A 17196-nucleotide genomic window follows, 5' to 3' on the forward strand; every position below is an offset into this window, starting at 1 on the left:
TATCTGCAGGATTTTCATGAGTACTAATTTTGCTCACAACAATATCACCACGAGCAATAATATCACGATCAAAATGATACCGAACATTAATGTGTTTTGTTCTCTCATGAAACATTTGATCTTTTGTAAGGAAGATGGCACTCTGACTGTCACAAAATACTGTATTGATTTGAAGGTCTTCATTGAGTTCACTAAAGAGTCCCTTCAACCATATAGCTTCTTTACAAGCCTCAGTAATCGCCATGTACTCAGCTTCAGTGGTAGACAAAGCGACTGTAGTTTGCAAAGTGGCTTTCCAACTGATTGCACAACCTCCGATTGTAAAGACATAACTGGTGAGAGATCTTCTTCTATCGAGGTCCCCAGCAAAATCAGTATCAACATACCCAATTACTCAATCTCTAGTTCTTCCAAACTGTAAGCAAACATCGGTAGTACCTCGTAAGTATCTTAAAACCCACTGAACTGCTTTCTAATGTTCTTTACCAGGATTCGCCATGTATCTGCTAACTGCACTAACTGCATATGATAAATCTGGACGTGAACAAACCATGACATACATGAGAGATTCCACTGCACTAGAGTATGGAACATGTGACATGTACTCAATCTCATCATCAGATTATGGAGACAAAGCCGATGAAAGTCTGAAATAGGCTGCTAAAGGAGTACTAACAGGCTTAGCATTCTGCATATTTAATCTGGAAAGAACTTTCTCAATATACCCTTTCTGACTTAGATACAATTTACTTGCTTTTCTATCCCTGAGAATCTCCATACCAATTATCTTCTTTGCTGGTCCCAAGTCTTTCATCTCAAATTCTTCACTTAGTTGGGCTTTGACCTTTATTATCTCTCCTTTATCTTTCGCTGCTATCAACATGTCATCAACATAAAGGAGTAGATACACAAAAGAACCATCACTATTTTTCTTAAAGTAAACACAACTGTCAAAGCTACTTCTTTTAAAATCATGAGAAGTCATAAAGGAATCAAACCTCTTATACCACTGTCTTGGTGACTGTTTCAAACCGTAAAGGGACTTTTTCAGCAAGCAAACATAGTCCCCTTTTTCTGAAACTGTAAAACCCTCTGGTTGTTGCATGTAAATATCCTCCTCATGTTCTCCATACAAAAATGCAGTTTTTACATCTAACTGCTCAAGCTCCAAATCATGCATGGCCACAATACCAAGCAAAGCTCGAATCAAACTATGCTTCACAACTGGAGAGAACACATCTGTGAAGTCTACTCCTGGAATTTGACTGTAACCCTTTGCAACAAGCCTTGCTTTATATCTGGATTCTTCAACTCTTGGAGTCCCCTCTTTCTTTTTAAACACTCATTTACAACGAACAACCTTTTTACCTTTAGGAAGTTTCACAAGATCCCATGTTTGATTTTTGTCTAGTGATTCCATCTCCTCTTGCATAGCAAACATCCATTTTTCTGAGTCTTCACAACTAACCGCCTCAGAATAATTAGATGGCTCTTGATTTGCATCTATATCTTCAGCCACATTTAAAGCATAAGCAACTAGATCAGCTTCGGCATACTTCTTTGGAGGTTTAATTTCTCTTCTAGTTCTGTTTTTGGCGATAGAGTATTGTGGTGAAGAAGCAACTCTATTTTGAATTTTTGTACTGGCTTTAGTAGTCGATTCTGTTGTAGATTCTAGATCAATCTGATGCTTCACCTGCTTTTGATTTTCTTTATTGGAAGAGTCTTTAAGAGATAAGTTAGGTAGTATAGCAGTTTCATCAAAAACAACATCTCTGCTAATCACAAATTTTATATTTTCAGGACACCATAACTTATACCCTTTTACACCAGCTTTATAAGCAAAAAAAAACACATTTAATAGATCTTGGTTCCAATTTTCCATTATCCACATTAGCATACGTAGGACAACCAAAGATCTTTAAATCAGAATAGTTAGCAGGATTACCAGACCATACCTCTTGTGAAGTCTTTTTCTCAATGGCAACGGATGGAGATCGGTTGATCAAAAAACATGCAGTAGAGGCTGCTTCTGCCCAAAATGACATTGATAAGTTGGCATTTGACAACATACATTGAACCTTCTCCATGATCATTCTGTTCATTCGTTCTGCAACGCCGTTTTGCTGTGGAGTATGACGAACTGTCAAGTGCTTCATGATCCCTTTTGACTGGCACAGTTTATTAAATTCATCAGAACAGAACTCTAAGCCATTGTCTGTGCCGAGATATTTTATTTGCTTTCCCATTTGTTTTTCAATCATGGTTTTCCAAGACTTAAATGCGGAAAACACATCGCTTTTCTGCTTCAGGAAGAACGCCCACACTTTTCTGGAAAAATCATCAATAAAAGTTAGATATAATTAGCTCCACCTCTCGAAGGTACTCTGGATGGCCCCCATAGATCAGAATGTATATACGCTAACGTTCCCTTCGTGTTATGGATTCCTCTGGTGAATCGAACTCTCTTTTGCTTCCCAAAAATGCAGTGCTCACAGAACTTCAGTTTGCAAATTCCTTACCCATCAAAAGTCCTATTTTGCTCAATTCTGCCATGTCATTCTCACTCATATGCCCTAGGCGCATATGCCAAAGTTTAGTAATATCATCATCTGACAAGGAAGAGGACGACACAGCTACATCACCAGTAATAGTAGAACCCTGCAAAATATATAACTTGACAGTCTTTCTCTGCCCTTTCATCACAATGAGGGAACCTTTGGAAATTTTCAAAACCTCACTTTCAGCTGTGTATTTGTACCCTTTTGAATCAAGAGTACTCAATGAAATTAAATTTCTCTTTAATTCTGGAACATGCCGTACGTCACTGAGTGTTCTGACAACTCCATCAAACATTTTAACTCTAATTGTTCTAACACCTGCAATTCTACATGAAGCATTATTTCCCATCAACACAATACCTTCAGACACTATTTCGTAAGTTGTAAACCAATCCCGATTGGGACTCATGTGGAATGTGCAACCCGAATCAAGGATCCACTCCTCGCTCGCTTTGGAATTGTTGACAGAAGCGATTAGAAGTTCATCATCGCTGTAATCTTCTACAACATCAGCTTTACCAGAATTTTCTAGTTGTTTTCCATTTTGATTCGCAGCCTCCCTTTTGATCTTATTCTGTAGCTTATAGCACTCAGATTTAATGTGTCCTTTCTTCTTGCAAAAGTTACAAGTTTTACCTCTGTTTGAAGACTTCGATCTACCTTTAGATTTACTGCGAGGATTCCGTTCCTGTGTCCTTCCACGATCATCATCAGCATTCTGATCTTGTCTCCCACGAACAATAAGACCCTCTCCCTGAGAGTCGGTTTTAACCACAAGATGCTTCATCTTATCATACGAGGTTAAAGAATCATAAACCTCATCAACTGTGAGAGACTCGCGGCTATATAAAATCGTATCTCTAAAGGTTGAATAAGACGGAGGCAACGAACAAAGTAGAATCAGCCCTAGATCTTCCTTATCATACTAAACCTCCATGGCCTCCAAGTTTGAGAGAATTTATTTGAACACTGTTAAGTGTTCGTGCACAGATGCACCTTCCTCCAAACGATGGGCATAAAGACGTTGCTTCATATGTAGTTTGCTAGTTAGAGTTTTCGACATACATATCTGTTCCAACCTTTTCCATAATCCAGCGACAGTCTTTTCCTTCATCACATCCTGCAAAATTTCGTTAGACAAATACAGATGTAACTGTGTTAATGCCTTTCGATCCTTGCGCTTCTTCTCTTCTTCCGTCTAAGTTGAAGGCATCTTATCTACCCCTAGTAGGGCTTCCTCTAAGTCCATCTGTACAAGAACTGCTTGCATCTTTATCTGCCACAATGCAAATCTGGTGTTGCGATCCAACAGCGGAATTTCGTACTTCAAAGACGTCATTACCGTGATTGAGATGAACAACCCGGAAGCTCTGATACCAATTTGAGAAAAATATAATGTCGGTAATGATAATATATCGTAAAGAAAAATAGAAATAGAAAAATAAAGAACACACAAATTTTATGTGGAAACCCTTTCGGGAAAAAACCACGGGCAGAGGAGAAGAAAATTCACTATGTCGAAAACTTAATTACAAGAGGAGTAGACTATGCCTATTTATAGACTTGTAAACCTTATTCTAATAGGAGTGAAACTCCTTATTCAAATAATATCAAATAGATGGAGTTTAATAAGGTTTAGAAACCTTATTCTAAAATAAAATAAAAGAAGTATAATTCTATAGGGATTTTACTTTTATTTTATTTTATTTTACCACAGTATTTTATTTAAATAAGGATTTAGGTCACTTAATTCTAACATGGCTTACTAAGCTTTTAAAGGTTACTGTGTTTATTTTTCACTATTTTATATATTATTGAAGCTAGTTCGGACTCGGGGATTGTCGGGAAATGTCATCACACTATCGATCATCTTGTTGGTACTTTTGAAGCTTTGTATATATGGTATATGAAATGTATAGGCTAATGAACTTTTGGTATGCTTTGAATTGTAATTCTAGCAATGTGAGTTGGCTTGGAAATGGTATATCTTGTGTGATGGATGGTGGCAATTCGGTTTGTGTGATGATATGATGTTGTCCAAATTGGTGCTTAATTGCTGTACATTTTTGAGTATATTAATGCTGTCCAAATTGGTGCTTAAATGTTGTCCATTTTTGTACAAATCAATGTTGTCCGAATATTGTTATTGCTGTCCAAATATTTGTGAATTAATGATGTTTATTTAGTTGCAATCTATGGTGTCTAAACATGATTGTTAAAGGGGTTAAAACAACCATTTATAAAGCTGTTGGATGAGAAATAAAGCAAAGTAAATGTTGCATAATTTATGTGTAAATGTTAGTTAATGTGCTGGTTAAATGGTGTTCAATAGCTGTATATTTATGTTGTTTGGGCTATTGTTGGACAATTAGTTACAACAGGAGAAATGGTTGCAATAATGTTAATAAATGATATCTGAATTGATACCAAATTAAGTTGTTGAGGAATGTAATTGGAAATTAATATGTGCTGCATTAATAAGTTAATTGAACGTAAATAATATTGTCTAAATAAATGAAAAGGTTGCTGTTCGAAAATTCCATTTAAAATGTTTACATGTGAAAATTTAAAGAGTTTATAAGGGTTAAAAGTTACAAGTAATTGTGTATGATGGTTGGAGTTTATTGTGTCCAAATTACCCCAAATCTAAGTTGAGTAGTTGTGTCTAACTTTAATCTAATGTGTTGTCGTTTATGTTGTTTAAGTGCCTTATCTATACTGTATTGTTAATGTGTTTATGCTGTACAAATCTAAACTTATTAATTATTTTTCTTGCTATTGTTGATTAAATATTGTGTGTTAATGTTGTATTTTGCTGTTCAATAAATTTAGATAAATCAAAAATAAATTGTAAGTTGAATTTCATGATTTTTTCCATTGTAAATTTCGGACTGATCTAACAAGTTGAAGATGGACTTGTCAAATTGAGCTTAGAAATTAAAATACCTTAATTATATTTTTCCTATTTAAATGTCTGCATTTTTTTTAGAGTATTTAAATGTCACATAATGTTATCCGATTTAATTACCTTGTTAATATTGTTCATTATCACCTTATTATTTGGTTCAATGTAATTGTTGTTTTGAATGAAATAATATTTTCTTTTATAGTTGTTCGGATACTAAGATATTAACGTTGTTTAGTTTTGGTTAAGTTGATATGTTTCTTTCTCGATTGATTTTTGGCTTGCTACATGATTAATTGAATATGGAATATGAGAGCATAACATGATTGATTATAATTGATATTGTTGTTCAGGTTAAGTTTGAAACTTTCTCTCAGTTTTTATTTATTTATTTTAATCGGTTGAAGAAAGTTCACCTTGCGTCCTTTATTGAGCCAACTATGTGTTCACCTTGCGTCCTTTATTGAGCCAACTATGTATAAAACCGTGTTATGTTCTGTAATGCCTCGTAACCCCTTTCTAGTGACGGATACGGGCTAGGGTTGTTACATTCCATATTCAAAATTAACCGTTAAGATACTTGTAATATAACTTATCACTATACATCTAGCTTACAACCATTCAAATCACATAACATTTAAGGTTCAAAATCATAGATATTCAAGATAAACACAAATTCATTATGAATCCTTATATACATGCCACATAACCGAGTCTAGGACAAATGAAAAACTACTGAAACGAAGGATTGTAGTGTGAGTTCCGAAGTGATTCGACCACCTCGTTCCGCAAAATATAACTACAAACAGAGAAAATACAACAGAGTAAGCATTACATATACTTAGTAAGTTCATAAGAGATAAAATAGTAAACACACCTCAACTCGTAACTAACATAATGAATTAACTAATAATATGACTTTCCTATCATCACATTTCACATCAATAAGGTGAGTTCATCAATTACAATCTTATAACATTTCAATATGTACAATACATTTTCATCATTCCAATCACATATAGACATTTTTCATATACAATACATATTATCAATCAGATACTTTCCGTTTTACGCTAACCGTTTAGCTCGATGAACTACAATAAACATATATGGATACGCGGGTAACCACAAAAAACACACCTGATTGCTCGCTCGAGCTATAACCCCAAAGCACACCTAAATACTGGAGTGCTAAGCCCGTAGGCATTATATGTCATAAGACATTAAATCCCTCCAGAACCCACCAGGATTTCGACAGAGACAATCAGTAACAGTGATCTTCGTAGAGACAAAACTCAGTAATCTGCAATAAATGTTGGATTCCGATTTAAATAGTGAATTCTTTATACATCAATATTATCTCATATCATATCTTATACAACGTGCAATTAACCCTATTGGCATGCCAATTGTATCCTATTCTATCCAAAGTCCATCTGGGCACATTTAACACATTAGTTCATTTCTTTACAATTCAGTCAATTTCTCACCTTTTGTATCATTTTATAACCAATTCAAAATACAATAACAAGATATAATATTTAATAATTTAAACACATCTATTACATTTACAAATATAACTACACCATATGAACTTACTAGACAAAAACAACAATGAGCGAAGTGTCAAGAACTAACCCGTAATTTTCTACTGGTTGATTCAAATTTTGATCTATACGGTAATTCATTTCAATTTATCAGTTTTATTTACTTTATAACGACTTATTTATGCATATTCTAATTCAATTTTTTTATATCTTAAAATTTTACATTTTATTCAATTTAGTCCCTAAAACCGAAAAATCATATCTTTCACATTTAATCCCCGTTTTGCAATTTGATTTTAATCAAATCATTCTACAGCCCTCTAATCCTCTAATATCTATAATTACAAAAATTTCATGCTAATTTTGAATTATTTTCATTTTAGTTCCTATGTTCAAAACTAACAACTTTAACTCTACAAATTAGTCCTTAATCAAATCTAAGCTTACAACCAAACCATTTAACATCAAAAGCTTTGAGAATCATCAATGACAACATTTCAAAACTTTAACACTATTTAGTACTCGGACTAACTAAATCAAACTACAACGATCCCAAAAACATAAAATTTATAAAAAATGAACTCCAAAAATCTTACCATGCAATGATGAAATGTTGAAGCTCCAAACCTTCTCTTTTCTCTTAGTTTCGATGTAGACAAAGAAAGAAGAAAGGTAAAATGGATGAACATCTTTTCATCTTTTGTTAACTAATTTATTGTTTTTTACTTTAAAATTTTAATATTATTTATTCATAAACCATTACTTAACCGTCCACTAGATGGTATTATTGCTATTTTAACTCTTGATTATTTACTATTTTACTCCTTAAGAAGTTAAAAATCCATAGCATTTATTTTTTACCACTTTTACGATTTAGTCATTGTACTTTAATTACTAACCGTTCAATAAAATTACCGGGTCAAAAATTAATATAGCATTGTAATAGACTCATAAATGTTAATAAATAATATTTACTAATTTGATCATCGGAAAATAGAATTTTGAAATCGTCATTTTTAGCATCACTAAAAATGAGCTGTTATAAATAAGCATTGGGTGCAATGACATTGCAGTCTTAAGGAGAGAATAGGTTTGAACCTTAAGGACAACATTATTGGGATGGCCAACCATGAACTTATGAATTGTAAAACAAACAAACAGAAAGAGTAACTAAAAAATATTTTTTATAATAATATATTGTGACAAAATCCCATTGCTATTTTTGTTTATTATGGTTGCAATTATTATAACTAATAAATTAGGGGTGAAGCCAAAATTTTTTCTAAGGGGTCAAAATTAAATTGTATATTTCTTATAATAGTAAAAATGCAGTTTCACCATTATAATAGTCTATATCTTTATTATTTTTAAAGGATTAAATCAGAATTTTATTATTTTTAGAAGGCCAAAATGCAATTTTAAAATTTTATCAATTATAAAAGGGTTAAATGCAAAATTTTCCATTTTGGGGCGGCGCCCCTGCCAGCGCCCCCTGGCTCCGCCCCTGCAACAAATATCCATGAATTTTATCATAAAAATCAACAGTACTGAAGGTAAGGCCTGAAAGTCTTCAGAGTTTTATCGGTTGGATTCATTAGTGTCTTCATAGCATATGCAAAAGTGTTTGTCCACTTTGGCTCCAAGTTCTGACCCAGTTTTTTCTTCACTCTGAATAATCGAGGAAACAAGAAAATGGTGGAAGAAGGCACAGATGAGGGGCCGACAAATGAACCATTGATTGTCAGTGGCTACAATGGCGATGGCTTAATATCAAGAAAGTGCTCTCCCATAACATCCTCTCTTGTTCTTGGCGTCACTGTCGCAGCCAATGCTTCTTTTACTTGTGGCTAATCTGTAAGTAGATATGACCTTTCATCTGGGTTTTCTGTCTACGTTATGATTTAACTTTAGGGTTTTAATTTTTGCAAATAATCTGAAAACAGGAAAAATTATTTTATGAACTCTCCTTACACCTCTATAGTACTGCACTTTTTGTAAAATAATAAATAAATTTTGTTTTATTTCAATCTTTAAGGCCTTATTAATGATGAATGGCTACACTTGTTTTTCATGATTGCTTTGCAGGGTGGATATTCAGTACCAGCAGAGTCTGGAATCATAGATGAGTTGGGTCTCACTGTGGCTGAGGTAAAACATTCTTGATATCTCAGAAAGGGATCAGTTTCAACTTGCAGAAACACTTTTTTTCAAAACATATTCAGATATGGATATGAGAGTATTGATCCTTCAAATTCATGAAAGAACTTCGAAACCCTGTTTTGGGATGAGGTTAACGTCAGTTTTTCTAAGTTTCTAACGCTTATTTGCCTAACCCAACAATTCTCACCCTTTTTTCCCCATTATTGGTGCAGTGCTCAGTCTTTGGATCCATAATAACAATAGAGGAATGGCAGGTGCAATAGTCAGTGGGAAAATATCAGATTTCTTTGGTCATAAAATTGTGAGTTATCTGAATAAATATAATAACAATACATGAGCTTCTTCTATTTGACTTCAGTAAAGCTTTATCAAGTCCTCAGTTAATGCTCTTCTTGGTTGGTTTCATGAGTTAGACATTCTGGATATTGAACATATTCTACATCATGGGATATGGCTAGCTATAGTGTTTTCTCAGGTATTGTATTCTCTCTTTTTTTCCTTTTACTCCAAATCCTCATTGGCTCACTTGCTCTTGCACATTAATCCTAATTGTTGCATTGGTTTGCAATAGGAAGCTTGGTCATTGTATGTTGGAAGGCTTTCACTGGGATTTGGGACCGCAGTTTTTAATTATGTGGTAACTTCTATAAGGCTTCTTCTATCCACTTGATGCAGTTCAGTAATGTGATCAATAACAATGTCGGATTTATTGGTCGTTAGGGACCTGTTTATGTAGCAGATATAACTCCAAAGAATCTTAGGGGAGGATTTTCATCATTAGTTCAGGTAAATTTATAGTACTATAGGGATTTGAGTTTCATAATTTATGGTGTAAAATGGCCTACAATTGTTGCAGAGGTTGTAATGAAAAACATAACGTCCAAAGGAAAACAAATAGATTTGCTTATTAAGACACATTGACCAATTCATAGATTGATATCATTCTTACGAATGACAAAAATTCATCCTAAAAAACAAAATATCCATAAAAAAAAAAACTGCTAATAATCTGAAAAAAAAGGGTCAAAAAGTCAACATTACTGCAACGTTAATTTCAGCTAACAATCCTGTTAGTTAAAAAGAGCATGGATTTCAGCTTCAGTTAATTTGCATACCAAAGAGTTTGAAACCCTCAGTCTTGTCGTCTTGTTTCTGCTTCGCAGTCGCCATTGATCCTTGCTCTTCTTGGACATGTTTTTCATCATCAATGGGGTAATAATGTCCCAACCGAAGCTGCAAATCAACTTCTATTCCAACATGAACGGTGTTTACCGCCACGAACGTGCCACCGTTCCTGGATCTGTTGGCATTGATCATGCAGAACCTTCGGACTTCATTCTCCTTCCGGCATTCGCATACGAAGAACGAAACCACATCGTTGGCCTTCAACTCTTTTTCCTTCAGAAACCGGTTCCAGCCCCTGGTGAAAACAAAGCTTTGGCTGCTATTCCAATAGCAATAACGAAACTTCCATATCCTCATAAACTTGTCGTAGAAAACCAACTCAACATGGTTCGTTTTGCGATCGCCAATATCGGCATTCTCCTTTTCGGTCCAGGAAACCGGCGGAAAATATTTGACAGCATATTTTTTGGGGATGACAAGCCTATTCAACTTACCAACATCACTTGGTGTTAGCTCCTTTTGGAACAATTGTTTGCAAATTAGCCCTTCATTGCTATAAGTCTCCACTGAGTTGAGAGCAATGCTTGGTTTTATACTTCTAGAGCGAGCCTTAATAAAATCCATGAACTTGTATTGGGAAGAACCGTCTCTTATCATGCTAAGGGCAGCTTCTGCACTGTAATGGCTCAGCAACTTGGGCTCCTCAATTGTGATTTCGTTCCGTGGAAAGTTCCGATGAGTGTCTCCAGGGCGGAACTTGATCACTGCACTATCGTAGGCCACGGCTGCATCTATTTCGGTTTTGAAAGTCCCTAGCCAAATTCGGGTATGATTAGTGTATAATTGAGCTCCCCATTGTCCATTTTTCTGTCGCATTACGCCTTTGAATTGCGACGAATTGCCTTTACCGCCGCACCTTTGGCTTTTGTTTGCTTGATGAGTGGTGCTAATAGAATCTGAAACATCCGAATTTGTATTTGCTTCACCACTTGAAATCACACTTAGTATCTCTTCTTCCATAATATCTAACAAAATAATCCAAAAAAAAAAACAATTTTAAAGGACTGATTTGAACTTCGAATCTATTATATGCCATCTCTTAAAAGTGATTATATAAATCAGTTAAATTAAGCTTCGAGTTCAATTATACATCTAAATCCGAACTGCTCCCCAAATATTCAATCTAACGAATTCGAGCATCAAACTTATTCCTTATACCAATCAAATAAAATCAGAAACAATCACAGTAGAAAAAATTATGATTCTATACTTGTAACTGAAACTAGTATGCAAGAAAGTAAAAAAAGTAAAAAAAAGAAACCTGGTACCTTGTTACTTAAGCAAGAGAATTGAAACCAAGAGTTGGTTGTCTCTAAAAATCAAACAGGTTTTGCTATAAGAAAACTATGATAAACCCTACTGATTACTTTATATGTGGTTCGGGAAATTGCTTGGAAAGTAAGAAACATGTTGGAGAAAAGGAAAGAAAATAAGTATAGAGAAAAATCTGCTGATTTAATTAAAATTGCTGACAAAACTCTTAGATTTTGCTTTGGTAAGTATATAATCCATATTTTGAGAGGGGATTCAAATTTGATTTAATTTTCACCATTTTTTTAGTAGGTTAATTAATAAGCCACCAATTTCAGTACAGCATAAAAATATGACTAAATTATCTAAATTAGGCCGTTTTATTCTTCATCATTAAATCCATAGTAAATAGCAATTATTATTTTTCCAGATATTTCCAGTGAATATAAAGGGTTCAGCTGGAAGCCTCTGCAATCTGGTGAAGTGGTTTTGTTCTTGGGTTGTTTCTTATGCCTTCAACTTTCTACTTCAGTGGAGCTCTAAAATTTAATACCACCAACTATGTTAATTGGGACTTTTCTTTCACTTGAAGTACGCTCCAAACATGATCCGACACTCATCCGAATCCGAATAATGTAGAACACTAATAATATATAACAATAACTTAATCACGATTATGACAAATATGAATTTCTTCCGCAGGAGTTATCATTCTAAAACCATTTATCATTACACTATTACAGGAATATTCTTCATATTTTCAAGCATTTCTGGGGTAGCGATCATATTCATCGCAAAGCTGGTGGCAGAGACCAAGGGGCGAACGCTAGAAGAAATTCAAGCATCCATTAGTCGACATTTAGAATAAACTGACAAATATAATCATGTCGGGATATTGATTTCCATAGATTCAGAGACTTGTTTCAATATTGATCACCTTATGCTTTGTTCTTGACCTTATTTCAGCTTCAATTTACCAGAATGTTTCTTTTTTTGGTATTTTTCATGAATCTGCAAAAATTAAGATATGTGGTTCATTTAAAACTTGAAATAAAAGCCAATTAGTTCTTAACAAATCTTATTTAACTTTTGAGCCATCATAACTGTGCTTATTGGTGATCAAATGTATAAACAAATAAAAGGGATTAATTATATTCCATCAAAACTTTCTGCTGTTGTAAACTTCTGGAATGTCCAATGAAGTTCTCCAGTTATTGTTTCCAAGATGTCTCGTCAACCCAATGTGCAATAAGGTTAACATTGAGAAGATCATAGGGCCAAAACAGATGTAAAGCCTGCATCAATAGCTATTCGGTTCAATTACATGAAGAAACAAATGAATCAGGTATGTCAACTGAACCAGAAAAGGACCAAAAAGGGTTAATGAATCCCTGTTATATGACTCAAACAAACCTGCCTTTATGCCAAGGACTACAGAACTGTCAATGAGATTGCTGCAGACCGAAGCTTCACTCCATCATCATCCCACTTCGATTGTGGAGCAGTTGTACCAGCAATGATGGCCTGTACCATAAGCTATTCCATTAGATATACAACACGAGAATGATAAAATGTAAAATCTGTAGCATCAAAATCTCTACTGGAAGTTGTGCTCTTGAAAGTTAGGTTGAAAAGTCTAAAATAAATACGAGATATGCCGATGCATGGCCAAAAACAGTCAGTCTTAAGCTTACTGCTTCACGCATGCCTTTGTGGCAATATACAATGTTTGTGTACCTTTTGACAAGAGGACAACTATTGAATCACATTAACAATCGAAGAGTATTTGTTAACACACCTTTCCACCACTAACGGCGGCCATTATCGCGATGTGCTGCTCATCTCTTCCAAATTCATAGAAATAGTAAGTCCTGACATGAATTGAGCACTTTAGCAACATAAATTTGTAACTTTATAGCTACTGCAACATACATGAATGATGGTTATTTGTCATCTAAGGTGCAAACCGCTACATTCAGTAATTCTCTTGATCATTTTTACATACCGAAAAAGGAACAGATTAGCATCTTTTCACCTAATTTGAATTGATTATCAGTTGCTCATAATAGTTTGAGAAAGGTTGAATAACTTACTTGAAACCTTCATCTTCCTTTATCTTTATGGTTCTGGCATTATAAAGTGTTGCTCCACCTGCCATTGAACCATTACAAGAATTGAAGAGCAATAGTAAAGATGACACAAACCGACAAAAAAGCTATTATGGAAACCTAAATCAATGTCTTGACAAAGATTTTAATCATGGCCAACCTGGTACAAAGATTTTAGCTGCGTCCTTTATGGAACCTAAATCTGTAATATCTTGGGCCTGCTCCAGTTAAAAAAGATCGTATAATTGTCTGGTAAGCTGATAGGAAAGTATTTGAAAGAGATGAAACGGATGAATAGAATAAGATCGGACAACACGGAAAAAGATTACATAGTGTAAACTAATAAGTTCAAAATGGATATGTAACCAACAGGTATACGAGGAAACTCTTAAATGACCGGTGAAACTATACTGGTGCATTAGTGATGATCTATATTTTCTACAAGATATGATTCAATACCATTTTGAACTATCTACCTCATGCATTAATCATAGGCAACAATGGCAGAAATCCTATCATTACAATCTACAGCATCTGACATATGCCCTTGGAGCTAATCTATAGGCCTAATAAGAAACTTCCTGATACAAACCTCTAGGAAGGTGATTTTGAGTTGATTGGTCGGGCGAATGACAACACTCAAAACCTCGGATCTGTAGATTTATACCAAAATGACAGATATCAGGTACAAGTTGAGAATATGAGAAGCTTCATAGCACTAAAACTTTCTATGCATGCTTCATCTGTAAACTGATCTTAAACATCAAATATAATGCAAATACCCATCGGTTGAAGCAAATCGTGCCGCAAAAGGCCTCGGCTTTGCCTTGTCCCCATACAGGGAAGCTCCAGCATTGAAATCCTACGGACATTGAGCAATTGACTAAGTTATTAAATTAGATTCTACCATATGTTCTGAAATTGAGGGGGGGAAAACATAAACCAGACAAGTTAAAGAACACTGTCATTCCCTTGATTCATATTGGGAATTCTCCGATTGAAAGTTAGAATTGGAAATTGATTATAAATGTATTTTGGGACGAATTATGTGCATTAAACAATCTATATAGAGGAAGTTAAAATTTGCAGCAGAACACATTGGTCAAAGAGAAGAATATGTGAGATATGTATGTACCTCAGGCTCCATGATGTCTTCAAACTCAGGAGGAACCCTGATGGCAAAACCATCACCATAGAACTGGAACCAAGCTTTGGTGTTTGCGATGTTCAAAACCGACGGTTTGGAAGGATTAGAAGGTTGAGCTAAACATTGTGGAACTGGGTTTTGTTGGACCCCAAAAATGATGGAGAAGGAAGTAGTTGTATTAATGATAAGTTGTCTCTTGGTAACGACAGCGTTCTGAAGTGGAGTGCTAAGAGAGTTGAGTTTGGGTTTTAAAGGAGAGGTTGGAGGGTGTAGAGAGGAGGAGAGAAGAAGGGCCATGAGCCTGAGAGAAAGGGAAGATACAATTCATGGCTGTTCATAAAGCCAGTTAATTTGTGGTTGTCACTTAATTTATTACTTACAGGAGGGCATCGTAGTCATTTACCCAAACATTGAAAATAAAGTGAAGTTCTTACATAAGCTTTTTGGGATAATAGGTATAGTCATGAAAAATCATGAATAGACCAAGATACCCTTCTATCTTCCATGGCTGAGAGACCTTATCCTCCAGGAAAAACAACATGATCAGCCAATCCAAAACAGGACAAAATTCAGAACTGTTCAACATTTTAAACTCAACAGATACCAGAAACAGCTGTCTCTCTTTTAGTATTTGAACTCAACCTTTATGTAAAACTCAATACGCATATAACATGGGAAAAAACCATTGATGGGCACAGAAGAGAAGTAGAATGAAGCAATATACAGCAGTGCTAAACGGCTAGTTGCTGCCATTGATGGACTCCCAGATTCTGGGAAATTTGTTTTTAGTACAATCAAAATAATTTAAATAGACATGGCTAATTGAGTTTTAACTCAATTGGTATAAGTACGAAATCACATGGGTTGCAAAGTTGTATATAAAAAACATAACGTCCAAAGAAAAACAGGTGAATTTGCTTTTTTAGGACACATTGATCAATTGATAGTTCCATTCTTACGGATGATAAAACTTCATCCTAAAGATAAAAATATCCATAATTTAAAAAAGAAAAAGAAAAAGAAAAAAGAGAGAAGTTAAAGTCACCATTGCTGCAATATTAATTTCAGCTAACAATTCTGATAGTTAAAAGAAAAGCATGGTTTTCAGCTTCAGCTAATTTGCATACCAAAGAGTTTGAAACCCTCAGTCTTGTCATCTTGTTTCGGCTTCGCTGCCGCCATTGATCCTTGCTCTTCTTGGACAAGGTAACAATGTCCCAACCTTAGTTGCAAATCAACTTCTATTCCAACATGAACGTTGTTTGCCGACACGAACGTGCCACCATTCCCGGATTTGTTGGCATCAATCATGCAGAACCTTCGGACTTCGTTTTCCTTCCGACATTCGCATACGAAGAACGAAACCACATCATTGGCTTTCAACTCCTTTTCCTTCAGAAACCGGTTCCAGCCCCTGGTGAAAACAAAGCTTTGGCTGCTATTCCAATAGCAATAACGAAACTTCCATATCCTCATAAACTTGTCGTAGAAAATCAACTCGACATCGTTCGTTTTGCGATGGCCAACATCGGCATTCTCCTTTTCGGTACCAGAAACCGGCGGAAAATATTTGACAGCATATTTTTTGGGGATGACAAGCCTATTCAGCTGACCAACATCACTTGGTGTTAGCTCCTTTTGGAACAATTGTTTGCAAATTAGCCCTTCATTGCTATAAGTCCCCACTAAGTTGAGTTTTGTATTTCCAGAGTGAGCCTTAATAAAATCCATGAACTTGTATTGGTAAGAACCGTCTCTTATCATGCTAAGGACAGCTTCTGCACTGTAATGGCTCAGAAACGTGGGTTCCTCAATCGTGATTTCGTTCCACGGAAAGTTCCGATGAGTGTCTCCGGTACGAAACTTGATCGCTGCACTATCGTAGGCCATGGCCGCATCTATTTCGGATTTGAAAGTCCCTAGCCAAATTCGGGTATGATTAGTGTATAATTGAGCACCCCATTGTCCGTTTTTCTGTCGCATTACGCCTTTGTATTGCGATGAATTACCTTTACCTCCACACCTTTGGCGCTTGTTTGCTTGATGAGTGGTGCTAGTAGAATCTGAAACATCCGAATTTATATTCGCTTCACCACTTAAAATCACACTTGACATCTCTGCTTCCATAATCTCAAGCAAAATAAACTGAAAACAAAGCAATGGACTGTCCCCCAAAATCAATCAAGATGTTGTGTCTGTCTCTCAAAATCAAACCTATTAGTTACTTTATATGTAGTTTCGGCAAACTGCTTGAAATTTAAGAAAGATATTCCACAAAAGGCAAGAAAATATGTATATGAGAAAAATCTGCTCTTTTAATTAAAATTCTAAA

General features: G+C 35.1%; 3 protein-coding genes and 1 long non-coding RNA gene across 5 annotated transcripts; 1 reads left to right on the forward strand and 3 right to left on the reverse strand.

Annotated features, from left to right (window-relative positions):
• The first annotated feature begins 8478 nt into the window (after positions 1-8478).
• LOC107888303 (uncharacterized) lies at positions 8479-9953 on the forward strand. The gene is made up of 6 exons (XR_001681335.2): positions 8479-8566; positions 8695-8867; positions 9099-9161; positions 9386-9474; positions 9587-9648; positions 9745-9953. It is a non-coding gene; the product is annotated as an uncharacterized lncRNA (long non-coding RNA).
• A 107-nt stretch (positions 9954-10060) lies between these two features.
• On the reverse strand, positions 10061-12314 carry LOC107889797 (AP2/ERF and B3 domain-containing transcription factor At1g50680). Its single transcript, XM_041109277.1, has one exon. It carries the CDS (start codon positions 11316-11318, stop codon positions 10272-10274), a length of 1047 nt encoding a protein of 348 aa, XP_040965211.1. The 5' UTR covers positions 11319-12314; the 3' UTR covers positions 10061-10271.
• A 356-nt stretch (positions 12315-12670) lies between these two features.
• LOC107888302 (uncharacterized) lies at positions 12671-15387 on the reverse strand. Of its 2 annotated transcripts, none has more exons than XM_016812369.2 (8): positions 14853-15387; positions 14500-14579; positions 14310-14370; positions 13878-13935; positions 13703-13760; positions 13408-13480; positions 13023-13133; positions 12671-12904 (listed from the first exon to the last, which is right to left on the reverse strand). In XM_016812369.2, the coding sequence occupies exons 1-7, from the start codon at positions 15159-15161 to the stop codon at positions 13041-13043; spliced, it is 732 nt and encodes a 243-aa protein (XP_016667858.1). In that variant the 5' UTR covers positions 15162-15387; the 3' UTR covers positions 12671-12904; positions 13023-13040. The 2 variants fall into 2 exon arrangements, with proteins under 2 accessions (XP_016667858.1, XP_016667859.1); XM_016812370.2 differs by having other exon boundaries at positions 13027-13133; positions 14853-15281.
• Positions 15388-15974: 587 nt separating this feature from the next.
• On the reverse strand, positions 15975-16991 carry LOC107889798 (AP2/ERF and B3 domain-containing transcription factor At1g51120). The gene has a single exon (XM_016814361.1). It carries the CDS (start codon positions 16989-16991, stop codon positions 15975-15977), a length of 1017 nt encoding a protein of 338 aa, XP_016669850.1.
• Positions 16992-17196: the final 205 nt, after the last annotated feature.

Source organism: Gossypium hirsutum, chromosome D13 (genome assembly GCF_007990345.1).
Source record: "Gossypium hirsutum isolate 1008001.06 chromosome D13, Gossypium_hirsutum_v2.1, whole genome shotgun sequence".
Taxonomy (NCBI): Eukaryota; Viridiplantae; Streptophyta; class Magnoliopsida; order Malvales; family Malvaceae; genus Gossypium; species Gossypium hirsutum.

Excerpts from the sequence above, each read along its gene's own strand:
- LOC107889797 (XM_041109277.1), bottom strand. The coding sequence starts at position 11,318 with ATGGAAGAAGAGATACTAAGTGTGATTTCAAGTGGTGAAGCAAATACA.
- LOC107888302 (XM_016812369.2), bottom strand. The coding sequence starts at position 15,161 with ATGGCCCTTCTTCTCTCCTCCTCTCTACACCCTCCAACCTCTCCTTTA. Across the intron at positions 14,371-14,499 it reads CGATTTGCTTCAACCGATGG|ATCCGAGGTTTTGAGTGTTG; the intron begins GTATTTGCATTA and ends ATAAATCTACAG. Across the intron at positions 13,481-13,702 it reads AAGGAAGATGAAGGTTTCAA|GACTTACTATTTCTATGAAT; the intron begins GTAAGTTATTCA and ends AATTCATGTCAG.
- LOC107889798 (XM_016814361.1), bottom strand. The coding sequence starts at position 16,991 with ATGGAAGCAGAGATGTCAAGTGTGATTTTAAGTGGTGAAGCGAATATA.